This window comes from Podarcis muralis, chromosome 13 (assembly GCF_964188315.1).
Source record: "Podarcis muralis chromosome 13, rPodMur119.hap1.1, whole genome shotgun sequence".
In the NCBI taxonomy this organism is placed as follows: domain Eukaryota; kingdom Metazoa; phylum Chordata; class Lepidosauria; order Squamata; family Lacertidae; genus Podarcis; species Podarcis muralis.
The window spans coordinates 40656653-40669909 of record NC_135667.1 but is presented as its reverse complement, the minus strand read 5'-3'; the positions used below and the strand labels follow the sequence as shown (position 1 = coordinate 40669909).

General features: G+C 46.6%; 1 protein-coding gene across 7 annotated transcripts in view; it reads right to left on the bottom strand.

Moving 5' to 3' along the window:
* FMNL1 (formin like 1) overlaps positions 1-13257 on the bottom strand; it is a 105427-nt gene that overhangs the window by 29326 nt on the left and 62844 nt on the right. For 5 of the 7 annotated variants that reach the window (XM_077917451.1, XM_077917450.1, XM_077917456.1 and 2 more), the window contains 3 exons: positions 12607-12715; positions 11422-11498; positions 10057-10150 (listed from right to left, as the gene is read on the bottom strand). In XM_077917451.1, the coding sequence (XP_077773577.1) occupies positions 10057-10150; positions 11422-11498; positions 12607-12715 (280 nt within the window). The remainder of the gene's footprint in view (positions 1-10056; positions 10151-11421; positions 11499-12606; positions 12716-13257) is intronic. The other 2 variants (XM_077917453.1, XM_077917454.1) reach the window with 2 other exon arrangements.

Below are 13257 nucleotides of genomic sequence, written 5' to 3'. Positions count from 1 at the left end.
GGACAGGGATGATGGGAGTTGTAGTTCGGAAAAACCATTAAGAGTGCCGAAGGTTCCACAACCCTGCTTTAAACGGAAAGACTGCTCTCTTCCGCATTCTCTCACACGTTAACAGCATTCAAAGATATAGGCAAATGGTACAGGAGAGACTCTCAAAGCCATCATGGTGGATGAGAGTGCCAGATCCCCAAAGAATATTTTGAAAATTTCTCTGGCTCGCCCCCAGCAACAAAATAATTGGGAGTTCATTCAAAGTGCATTTTATGACATTGCTATTCCATCCAAGGAACTCGTGGAGTTAGTATTCCTTTTTGTCTTTACAACGGCCCTGAGGTGTAGGTTAGGGTGAGAGATTGTGACTGTAGATTAGGGTGAGAGATTGTGACCCTGTGAGCTTCACAGCGGAGGAATTTAAACCCAAGCCTCCCTGGCCCTAGTCCAAGGTCCGCTAAATGAATGTATTCCGTGATGAAAACTGGAACATTAGACAAAAAAAGGAAAGGGATGCGGGGGGAGAAAGTGGCCCTATAACGAACTGAAAAAAAGTGTTTAAGATAACTTTTATGAAAAAAAGCCAGAAGCCTTTTTACTAGGGTTAACAGGAGACAATTCCCAGTAGTGACGTATGGAAGTGAGAGCTGGACCATAAAGAAGGCTGATCGCTGAAGAATTGATGCTTTTGAATTATGGTGCTGGAGGAGACTCTTGAGAGTCCCATGGACTGCAAGAAGATCAAACCTCTCAGTTCTGAAGGAAATCAGCCCTGAGTGCTCACTGGAAGTACAGATCCTGAAGCTGAGGCTCCAATACTTTGGCCACCTCATGAGAAGAGAAGACTCCCTGGAAAAGACCCTGATGTTGGCAGAGGATGAGATGGTTGGACAGTGTTTTCGAAGCTACCAGCATGAGTTTGACCAAATTGTGAGAGGCAGTGGAAGACAGGAGTGCCTGGTATGCTCTGGTCCATGGGGTCATAAAGAGTCGGACACGACCAAAAGACTAAACAACAACAAACAGGAGACAAAATACCAAAAGAATTCAAAAGACTATTTATGTACGCGACAACAGTAGCATGAATGCTACTGGCCCAGAAGTGGAAGGAAGAAAAAGTCCCCTGACCAACGACGAGTGGATAACTGAGATGATGGACTATGCTGAAATGGCAAAGATTACCGTGAGGATCAGGCAACAAAACGATAAGAAATTCAATCAAAAGTGGGTTAAGTTTATAGAATGTAAGACCACTGTGTATACTTAAAAACATTAGCAGGATTATTGTAACACGTATAATGTAATATTAGTTAAAGGGGGGTGGGGAGCGACAAAATGAACTAGAAAAAATGTAGGTAAAGGTAAAGGTACCCCTGACCATTAGGTCCAGTCGCGGACGACTCTGGTGTTGTGCGCTCATCTCACTCTATAGACCGAGGGAGCCAGCGTACAGCTTCCAGGTCATGTGGCCAGCATGACTAAGCCACTTCTGGCGAACCAGAGCAGCGCACGGAAACACCGTTTACCTTCCCGCTGGAAGGTATCTGCTTGCAATTTGACATGCTTTTGAACTGCTAGGTGGGCAGGAGCAGGGACCGAACAATGGGAGCTCACCCCGTTGTGGGGATTCGAACTGCCGACCTTCTGATTGGCAAGCTCTAGGCTTCTGTGGTTTAGACCACAGCGCCACCCTAGAAAAAATGTAGTTAGATGCAAAGAAATAGGGGGAAATTTGGAAATGGGGGGTGGGGGTGGGGGGAAGTCCGAGGGATCTAAGTAATGCCAGGAGCGCAGAATTTGAAAAGGATGTGAATGTATTAAAAAAACTTGCTTAAAAAATGAAAATAAAATATATATTTTTTCAAAAAACGAGAAAGAAAGTGAAACAGGTGCGGGGGGGGGGATCAAGCATTTAAAAAAAGCGTGATTGTTGATGACATTTCATGCAACCTTACGAGAACAATAGAAGTAGAAAAAGGAGCTTGCCATCGACATTCTGAAACAGAAGGAAACTTCAGGTACAGGGAAGGGGCGAATGCAACCAAATGTGGTTACCTAGGGCGGCTGCATTACATTGGGGAGGGGCAGGGGGCGGTCTTGGTTTTGTTTGGCAGATACACACATTAGTGTAAGGGAGCAAGAAGGCATTGGGGGGGGGGAATCTACAAGCAGGCCATTGTGTATGACATTAACACAGCCCTGCTTATATATACAAAGCTCTCCCCTTGGCCCAAGATGTTGTTACTCCTCCAGTTACAGCTGATACAGCCAGTGGTCCCTGCGTAGGGATGGATATTTGATATAGAGGAGGGCAGCAGGGCTGGGGGAAAGAGGAGAGGGTTTCTCCCGGAGGCTGTTGACTCCGCTTCCCTCGCTTCCCACCTGTGACTCTGAACCCTCAACGGGGATGACTGTTTCACCCAAGATAAAATTGCAGCGTTACTAGAGTTTGCTACAAGCACACGCTGGCTGCCTGACTGTCCCAAAGCAATGTCAACATTTAAAAGCACATGCGTTTTTAAAACTTTGCAAAGAAAGGTGCTTTGGGCAATGCAGCTGATCTCTGCCTGGGAGCGGCCTCTGCTGTTTGTTGAATTTAATCAGGCTGCTTGGAGCCTTGTTTCCATTCTTTTCGCTATTTACAAGCCTGAATGCCGTAAGCTACTTGCGTGGACTAGGCATAGATTTGCCCGCCCACGCACTCTCGCCAGAATGGGGCATGCTCTGGTTATCTCCCGCTTAGACCACTGCAATGTGCTCTACGTGGGGCTACCTTTGAAGGTGACACAGAACCAGAACTAATCCAGAATGCGGCAGCCAGACTGGTGACTGGGAGCGGCCGCCGAGACCACATAACACCGGTCCTGAAAGACCTACATTGGCTCCCAGTACGTCTCCAAGCACAATTCGAAGTGTTGGTGCTGACCTTTAAAGCCCTAAATGGCCTTGGCCCAGTATACCTCAACGAGCTTCTCCACCCCCATCGTTCTGCCCAGACACTGAGGTCCAGCGCCAAGGGACTTCTGGTGGTTCCCTCCCTGCAGGAAGTGAGGTTGCAGGGAACCAGGGAGGGCCTTTTCGGTAGTGGCGCCTGCTCTGTGGAACGCCCTCCCATCAGATGCCAAGGAAATAAACAACTATCTGACTTTTAGAAGACATCTGAAGGCAGCTCTGTTTAGGGAAGTTTTTAATGTTTGGTGTTTTATCACTTTATGATGATGATGATGATGATGATGGCAGCTGCCCAGAGTGGCTGGGGAAATCCTACCAGATGGGTGGTGTATAAATAAATTCTTCTTCTTCTTCTTCATCATCATCATCATCATCAGCATTTAATTAGACCAACAGATTAATTTCAGATAGCTTATCAAGATATTCCAGCTATGTCAAACTTTGACAACCAAACTTTGGCAACCAAAGTCTAGAAGGGTTTTGACTTCAGAGCATCAAGAAATCAGATGGCACATTAGGAGCCTCAGGTATGTAGAAGAAGACCCAAGGAGCAAGTCTGAAGTTGCCGGAAGCCTTAAAGGTATGAAGTTGGGGAGCCAGGCACACACAGGCTATCTGGGAGTGATGGAAATTATGGCCCTCTTCCCTGATTTTCCTAACTGATCTGGAGATAAGAAGAAGATCAAAGAAGCCATTTGAGATGCTTTTAGGGCCTTCAGCAAGGCTGCAACCTTGTCTGATAGGTCGCTTGCACAAAGAGACATCTCACTGTGCCAGTGGCAAAACCCCTGATGTCATCTGGTAAGATAAAAATCAATAAAAAACCTTCAGATGTTTTTCTGGTCCACCGGTAGATGGCCAAGACAACCCACCTGAATTCTGAGATTTCCTCTCAAATGTTAGGCTGCCGGAAAAGTGACTTGGGACACTGCCCATTAGAACACGCAAGGTTTTTTCCTTGAAAAACTGATAGGATTTAAGTTCCCCTTGCCTGTTTATGTAGGTCTTGGCACTGATATTCTCTCTGCTGACTAATACGTCTTTTCTCTGAAGAACTGGGACAAAGGCTTTTAGGGCCAGGCAGATTGCCCAGAATTCCAGGAGCTTTCATGTTGTACAAAGACATCTTCAGAGGCCAATTGCCCTGAGCAAAGGTTTTCCTGCAATGGGTTGCCCAGCCTTAAAGTCTGGCACTTGCTGGCTGAACAACCGGGAGAATCCTGAACATGCATTATTTGTCTTGGGTCACCATTTCAGAGATTCGCACATCTCTAGGGCTGCCTTTCCTGGCCTCGAGTCCCCAGATACTGTGGGACTAGAACTCCCATCATCTCTGACCATTGGCCATGCGGACTAGAGATGATGTGGGTTTTAGTCTAGCATCCAGCATCTGAAAACCCAAGGTTGGGGGAGGCTATTCTAGGGGGAAGCAAATGTGAGGGATCAGCAGAGAAGGTATTTGATATGCCGACATGGATTGCTGCGGGCAGAACTACAACTTACAATGAAAACGTGGGGTTGCCGGACTGGGTTTACTGCATAATTGTACAGTAGTACCTCAGGTTACAGATGCTTCAGGTTACAGACTCCGCTAACCCAGAAATAGTACCTCGGGTTAAGAACTTTGCTTTAGGATAAGAACAGAAATCACGTAGCGGTGGTGCGGCGGCAGCAGGCGGCCCCATTAGCTAAAGTGGTGCTTCAGGCTAAGAACAGTTTCAGGTTAAGAACGGACCTCCAAACGAATTAAGTTCTTAACCCGAGGTAGCACTGTATTATGGAAGTGGGGGAGCATTTTCAGGGTGCGTGCATAGGTATCATTGCGCAGGAAAGAGTGCCTTATTCTTTCCCCACCTGCCACTGATTCTCCTACAGCAGATTTTAACAGTGTTTCCCCTGTACATGAATTCCGGGGCCAATTCGAAGTGCTGGTTTTGACCTAGAAAGCCTTAAACAGCTTAGGACCGCAACAGCTCAAGGACTGCATCTTTCCATATGAACCTACCCAGACCCTGAGATCATCTTCTGTGTCCCTCCTTCATGTGCCTCCTCCCGGAGAGGTCCGGAGGGTGGCAACATGAGAACGGGGCCTTCTCCGCAGTGGCTCCCCATCTGTGGAATGCTCTCCCCAGGGAAGTTTGCCTGGCGCCTTCATTATACAACTTTAGGAACCAGGTAAAAATGTTCCTTTTTAACCAGGCCTTTGGCTGATCTGATTTACATCCTACGCCCTTTTAAAATGTGTTTTTTTGTGGGGTAGGGCTATTGGGTTTCTGTTTTTCTTTTTATTATGCATTTTGTGGTTTTATATCTTGATTTTATTCTGTGAACCGCCCTGAGATCCCTGGGTATAGGGCGGTATATACATTCAATAAATAGTAATAATAATACATGAAGCCTATCTGCAGAGAAAAACGGAGCAGAGGGGGGTTTGACATGTTGATCCTTCCTTGCAAATGACACACGCAGACTCAAGAGTCCTCTGCATTTACATAGACAGACACGCGTTTACAAAACATCCATTGTCAGTACACTGCATAGTTATGCCTTGAGAGCAAGTACCAAGTTGGCGCGATGGTGGTGGAGGCAATCACATTTTCTCTGAGCTTGTGCCAGGCTATTCTTCCACATTTGAACAAACTGTCCTTCTGCAAGAGCAACTCTGCACTTACTTATATTTACATGCTCAAGCAGCTCAGAGGTTGTTAAAAAAGAGATTAAAGGAGTTCTGGGCCTTCTACCCTGGAGGAATGGAGAGACACAATGACCTGTGAAGGACTCAAGACAGCCAGGGCAAGGTGTGTGGGCGAGGGGGGGGGGCATCAAAATTTGTCTGTCTGTAGATCAGGGCGGGGGGGGGGGGGGGCGGCAGACTGTGGCCCTCCAGACCTGGTTGAACTCCCATCAGCACCCATCTAGCATGGCCAATGTTGGTCTTTAATATGGAAGTTGGGACCTAATCTTTTCATCACAGCCAGAGTTTCTCTACCCCTGGTATAATCAGTGCTGGGATATAAAAGCCCAGAGTAAACAATCTCCGATTTCTGGCTATGCAATATTGGAGAAATCGTCTTCAGCTGTAGCTAAGATTTCACTCATACACCCTCCAATAATGGACAGCTGCAGGATAATGAAAGGCTGGGGTAATTTCCCTTTTAAGAGTACAGTAAGTTAGGGACGTGGGTGGTGCTGTGGGTTAAACAGATGAGAACAGAAATCGTTCTCCGATGGTGCGGCGGCAGCAGGAGGCCCCATTAGCTAAAGTGGTGCTTCAGGTTAAGAACAGTTTCAGGTTAAGAACGGACCTCCAGAACGAATTAAGTTCTTAACCCGAGGTACCACTGTACAAGCAAAAAGTGTCCCTCCTTTCTTCTGAGCTATTTGATATGGGGCAGGCACACCATAAAGAGCACTATCCAGTGGGTAAGCAGCTGGTCTTTAATTTACGACTAATTTAATTTTGTAATTTCTGCCACAAGGTGATGCACGCAACCCTGGCCACCCTGCTATTGTGAAGCCTCTGTTTCCTGTCTGTAAAACGGGGGAAAGGGCCACCCACCTACCTCACAAAGGCCTATCCCACAATAATAATTTTTGGTAGCCATTATTCAGGTTTTTGCCACCAGGCAAACTTAACACATCTACGCCTCCCCACCCTCCAGGAATCGCTACCTCACGGGAGAGAAAACTTAGTGGTGGAAGTGACTTGCTAAATGCTAAATGATCAGAGTTAGTGGCCTTAAAACTGCAGAAGTAATGATGCATAAGTCATTTCTGAAAAACTACAGACAATTAAGCCATGCAGGAGAGGAGAGGAAAGGAGGAGAGAGGAGATGCGAGGATAATCCCACATATTCAAGCAGAAAGAGAATCTGTGCCCAGGTTTCCACCACCAATACAGGTCCAATTTGTCCAACTGTGCCTGAGTGACAGATCAGGCTTGCACCTGTCTGTTTGGCACCAAGGATTCCATTTCCTCCCGTCCAAAAGCTTTGGCACAAGCCAATGTGCTCCATGGGCAAATTTTATCCCATGTAACCTAAGCGGACTCTTTGTCAGCTCTCCCTGTGTCAGTTTACAGCAACAGCATGAGCGCCAAAGAGGCAAGTTTCCCTTCTATTCCCTACTTATTAACTTAGCTCATCTAAACTTACAAAAGGCTTAATGGGCAGCGTTAAGATAAATTCAACGGTGTAAATAAGTTTTGATGGGTGTTATAATGGAATACTGAAAGGCTTAGTTTATATAAAATATGCAGGGATTTGTGCTGTGCAAAATGAACCACGGAAAGAGAGGAAGGGAAGTCATTGATACATTAAGGCTGTTTAAGTGAATATTCTGAAATGTAAAAAAGAAATTTAATAAAAACTATAATAATAAAAAATATACTTACAGAGGCTTTCACTAAGAGCCAAACTACAGGAAACGCCATATTTGCATTTAAAGTGCAGGATTTTGCTGTTTTTAATGGAAATTGCATCAGCAGGGGGCGGGGCAGGGGCGTTTTTGCTGATTATTAGTGGGATCAAAGCAAATATGGAGGAGAGGGGATCTAACCCAATCCCTGAGGAAGAAAATCCCTTTTCTTAAGGTGGAATTTGAATTAGTTCAGTTGGTAGAGCATAAGACTCTCAAATCTCTGCGTTGTGGGTTCGAGGCCCACACTGGGCAGAAAAGATTCCTGTACTGCAGGGGGCTGGACTAGATGACCCTTGTGGTCCCTTCCAACTCTGTAATTTTATGATTCCTTCAATGGCACCAAGAAGTGCCTCTCTGCTATGTACTGAAGTTCTCACACTGGGCCAGCAGGGGGATACTGTAGATAGTTATGCAAATAAGGGATCGAAAGTGACGTTCAGTGATTGGATAGTTTTAGAAAATTGTTACAGTTACGTTGTACTGGAGCCCTATATAAACAGGCTGACTGAACCCTTCAGTTCAGTTCTGTTCTGGCCTCTGAATAAACAAGAGCTTTTTGAAGAATCGCTGTATCGTCTGATATGTTCACCCACAACTTAACACTCACAAAGTAAATGCCACCTTCAAAAAGCTTTGGCACAGGCAAGAATAATGGGTTAAAACCCTCTCCATACCTCCTCTGCTGCCATTAATCACTCCTCCCCAGCCGATGCAGTTGGCATTTTTAAAAACTGCACACATTTAACATCACATTCAGCTTGACCCTAAGGAGCAGGCACTTTTGTTCTTACTGTGCATATACAGAACAGACTACAGCACTGTGAGAGAATTCACCCATTGAAGTTTGAGCAATTGAAAACACACTCTCTTTCAAAGCCACACTCCTTACTTATGGAAAAATATGGAAAATGTGACCATTTCAGCTTTATAACAAAGCAAGTGCTTAGCATTCAAGGTCATGTAAGGCTGGTCATTAAATGTTGTTCGGATGCCTGATTATCGTCTTCCAAAGCAACTACAGTGGTACCTCGGGTTACATACGCTTCAGGTTACATACCCTTCAGGTTACAGATTCCGCTAACCCAGAAATACTACCTCGGGTTAAGAACTTTGCTTCAGGATGAGAACAGAAATCGTGCTCCGGCGGCGCGGTAGCAGCAGGAGGCCCCATTAGCTAAAGTGGTGCTTCAGGTTAAGAACAGTTTCAGGTTAAGAACGGACCTCTGGAACAAATTAAGTACGTAACCAAAGGTACCACTGTACTCTATTCCGAACTTAAAAATGGAAAGCGTAATGCCGGTGGTCAACAAAAGAGGTTCAAAGACGCTCTCAATCTAAAAAAATGTAGTATAGACACCGACAACGGGAAACACTGGCCTGCAAGCACTACAGGTGGAGATAAGCCTTTACCAAAGGTGTCGTGGGCTTTGAAGATGCTCGAACTCAGGACGAAAGGGAGAAACGTGCTAAGAGGAAGGCACATATGGCAAACCTTCACAGTGATCAACTTCCACCTGGAAACCTATGTCCCCACCGTGGAAGGATGTGTGGATGCAGAACTGGCCTCCACAGTCACTTACGGACTCACTGTTAAGACCGTGTTCATGGAAGACAATCTTACTCAGCTACGAGTGATCGCCAAAGAAGAAGAAGAAGAAGGCTGGGGTACAAATTGCAGGCAGTAGCAGCAAAGGGATCTAGAATAAAATGGGGCAGGGGGAGCCAGTTTCCATCTGTTATAAGGCCCCCCTCAACACAGTGTTTGCCCCTCATCTTTCCGTACATGTTCCCCAAGCTTCTGACTGCTGAGTGAGTCACACTTTATTCACATGAGCAAAATATGAAAACACAACTCACACTTCCTCCTGAAAGGCTCTACCTTTACAGAAACAAAAGCAAGAACTGCCCACAACCTTTAGAGGAGCTCAAGCGCCACTGTTCATGCACGAGTCACTGTTCTGGGCCTACTTCTTCTGCCTCTATGCATTGGGAACGACTGAATGATCAAACCACACAGAATGCAAACTCAATGCAGGAATTTCTACCCCGTGGGAAAGGCCGACTGGAACGAGGCAAAAGCCTGAGCAGTGAATCGTGCAGTGGATGGGTGTACTTTGGGCTGCGCTCATAGGACACTTTCACTACAGTGGTACCTTGGTTCTCAAACTTAATTCGTTCCGGAAGTCTGTTCCAAAACCAAAGCATTCCAAAACCAAGGCGCACTTTCCCACAGAAAGTTATGCAAAACGGATTAATCCATTCCAGACTTTTAAAAACAACCCCTAAAACAGAAATTTAACATGAATTTTACTATCTAACGAGACCATTGATCCATAAAATGAAAGCAATAAACAATGTACTGCCGTCACACCATCAATCAATCAATCAATCAATCAATCAGTAGCTGAACTGGGTTCCTCACAAAAACAAAACAAAAAAGAGCCGCAAAAACAAAAACGCAAAATAAATAGCAAAAACTCAAATCAGAAGCGTAACACTCAAAATGGAGCCTGTTCGGCTTCCAAAAAAAGTTCGCAAACCGGAACACTTACTTCCGGGTTTGCAGTGTTTGGGTTCCAAGTTCTTTGAGGACCAAGGCGTTTGAGAACCAAGGTACCACTGTATTTGACTGACTTGCAATCTTGTTGCACGCCAGAAACCAGCACCGTCGAAAGGGTTACGGAGCTTACAAACCTCTTTGAAATTGTCAAACGCGGCCAGGATGATGTCGTGTCCCCCTCGGACCAAGCAGACAGCGGCCAACAGCTCCAGGACGAGAGCTTTAGTCCTGCGAGGAGGAAAGCAGTGAGATGAAGGACTCCCAAGTGGGTCATCGTTCCTGAAAAGGGGCCGAAGGGTGTGATGGATGCAAATGGCTCAAGAGAAACTCCCAAGTGGGGGCAGACAGCTTGTGGGGATGGTGAAGGCGACGGGTTCAAGGGTTGCCATTTCCAGAAACACGAAGCACGGCTGACTAGCTTGAGCCTCCTGGTTTAACTTGCTTGGTGGGACATCTTCTGCGGCAAATTGGTGGGTGGGTCCAGCCTGCTACTCAAGGGTTCAGACTATGCTACCTTACCCTCCCTCTGTCATCCACATGAGGGAAGTGATGGGTTTGGGGGCATGATTGTGGCCTATATAAAGAAAAACAGGTGGTGAATGGCAAGGGGGTTAGGAGAAACAGCTGACTAGGGAGGAGAGTTAATAGAAAAAGGAACAAGGAAGGCCGCAGGCCGCAACCACAACTGGGAGCATGGGGGATGGACAGTAGGAGAATAGAACTCATGCTACTTTTTGTGGCCATTTCTTGAGCCTTTCAGGGTTTCTTTGGTGAGAAAAGCAGGGATAAAGGACAAGCCAGACACGGCAAACTGCATCTCTCCCATTAAGCAAAGCCTGGGCACTAATAAGTGCTAATAAAAATGAAGAGTATTTGGCCACACTTTCTGAAGTCAGGCATATACTGTCAAGTGCCATATACTAGGGCATGGGTAGGCAAACTAAGGCCTGGGGGCCGGATCCAGCCCAATCACCTTCTCAATCCGGACCGCAGACGGTCCGGGAATCAGTGTGTTTTTACATGAGTAGAATGTGTCCTTTTATTCAAAATACATCTCTGGGTTATTTGTGGGGCATAGGAATTCGTTCATTAATATTTTTCAAAATATAGTCCAGCCCCCCACAAGGTCTGAGGGACAGTGCTGAAAAAGTTTGCTGACCCCTGTACTAGGGTATTCACAATTTTTTAAAAAGCCTCTTCTTGATTGGGAAAAACTATGCTGTCCACACCCTTTCTCAACTCCCCATAGCATACCTTTCATCTTTTTGTGTGTGGGTCCTTTTAAATGCATCCAAACATAAAGGAAACAGTGGGGCTCAGTGCACTGTAAAGAGAGTCCAGTTCCCTCACTATGAAACCTCCTACCTCCTACCTAGGATTTAGAGAACAGGGCATCCCAGTTGGGAAGGCTCCGACCCTTAGACAGGCCTGAGCGCCATGCATCTCTCTTTTCAGAAATGAAGAAACACATGTCCGGAAAAGGAGTTCCGAGTCCTTACCTGGGGTTCTTGTTGTTGAGGCTCAGTGTGATCTCATTGACACAGGCCGGGTGGTTCATCACGAGGCTGAACCCGGACTAAGGGAAAGGTGAGAGAGGATGTTAGCAATCCGAGTTGAGCTAGAGGAAATTGGGGAATGGTGACTGAAGGGAGGGAGAAGAGGGTTCCTCTCATTCTGCGGAGGGTCAAGAACTGGATTCTTTCTCAAGCAGGAGCCTTGTCATATGAACATTGGCCATGCCTGTGACTTCCCCCCGCTCCCCTCACTGCCAAATGTTTTCAGTTTGGACCTGAAGGAGTGTCTCCACCCCCAACATTCAGCCAGGACACTGAGGTCCAGCTCCAAGGGCCTTCTGGCGGTTCCCTCCCTGCGAGAAGTGAGGTTGCGGGGAACCAGGCAGAGGGCCTTCTCGGTGGTGGCACCTGCCCTGTGGAATGCTCTCCCATCAGATGTCAAAGAAATAAACAACTACCTGAATTTTAGAAGACATCTGAAAGCAGCCCTGTTTTAAGTTTTTAATGTTTGAAGTTTTATCGTGTTTTTAATATTCTGTTGGGAGCCGCCCAGAGTGGCTGGGGAAACCCAGCCAGATGGGCAGGGTATAAATAATAAATTTGATTATTATTATAAAGGTAAAGGGACCCCTGACCATTAGGTCCAGTCGTGACCGACTCTGGGGTTGCGGCGCTCATCTTGCTTTATTGGCTGAGGGAACCGGTGTACAGCTTCCGGGTCATGTGGCGAGCATGACTAAGCCGCTTCTGGCGAACCAGAGCAGCGCACAGAAACGCCGTTTGCCTTCCCGCTGCAGCAGTACCTATTTATCTACTTGCACTTCGATGTGCTTTCGAACTGCTAGGTTGGCAGGAGCAGGGACCGAGCAACGGGAGCTCACCCCGTCGCGGGGATACGAACCGCCGACCTTCTGATCGGCAAGTCCTAGGCTCAGTGGTTTAACCCACAGCGCCACCCGCGTCCCTATTATTATTATATGGACACAATAATAGGCTGGACACCATACTTTGGGGTTTTTTTGGCAGAGAGTTGCAGGGCGCATGGCTCCAGATGTATATGTTCATCCCCCTTTGATCTCTGGTCCAAAGGTTTTTGCATCATTTCAAGAATCTGCAAAAACCCGTTTCTGTGGGCACAAACCTCCCCAACGTCCCATCGCCCGCGGTCACCTGGTAATTCATGATGGCACGGAGGCACATGATGCAGACGTGGACGTCGTCCTTCTGGCTGACGATGCGTGAGTTCCTCAGCGCCTTCCTGCTGTGTGCCAGATTGAGTCTGAGGTAGGGAAAAACGGAAGGAGGGAGGAAAGGGGGAAGGAAAGAGCTGCATGAGAAAGGACGTCGGATATCACCCGGCAGTCAAGTCCAACAGCATAAAGAGAAGCAGAGGAGCAAGGGCCCAAGGAGCAGGAAATTGAGGGGAGGGCAGGGGAGAGGATTAGGCTGGGCAGCAGGATTGCAGTACGAGAACCCTTTTGGTCTCGGGTCACGAGTTCAAATTCTGAACAGGAGATGCCACTGCCCAATGAAAAACAAACTCTCTCTAGTCTGCTTTTCAGGACTCCACTGTCTTTAGTGAAAAGGCCATGGGAAGGTGAGCTCTAGATTATGCTTAAAATACTAAGGAAATATAATACTCCATGATAAGCTATTAACATGGTTATGGGTGCAGCGGAATATAGAATGCGGCAACTTTTGGGGGCCCATCCTATTTTTGTTATTTTAAGTTGTTTTACGTTATCTTTTAACGGAGCGTTATAAATTACCATAGCCCACCCTGGGAACTCAGGGTGAAGGGCAGGTAATAAAATAATAATG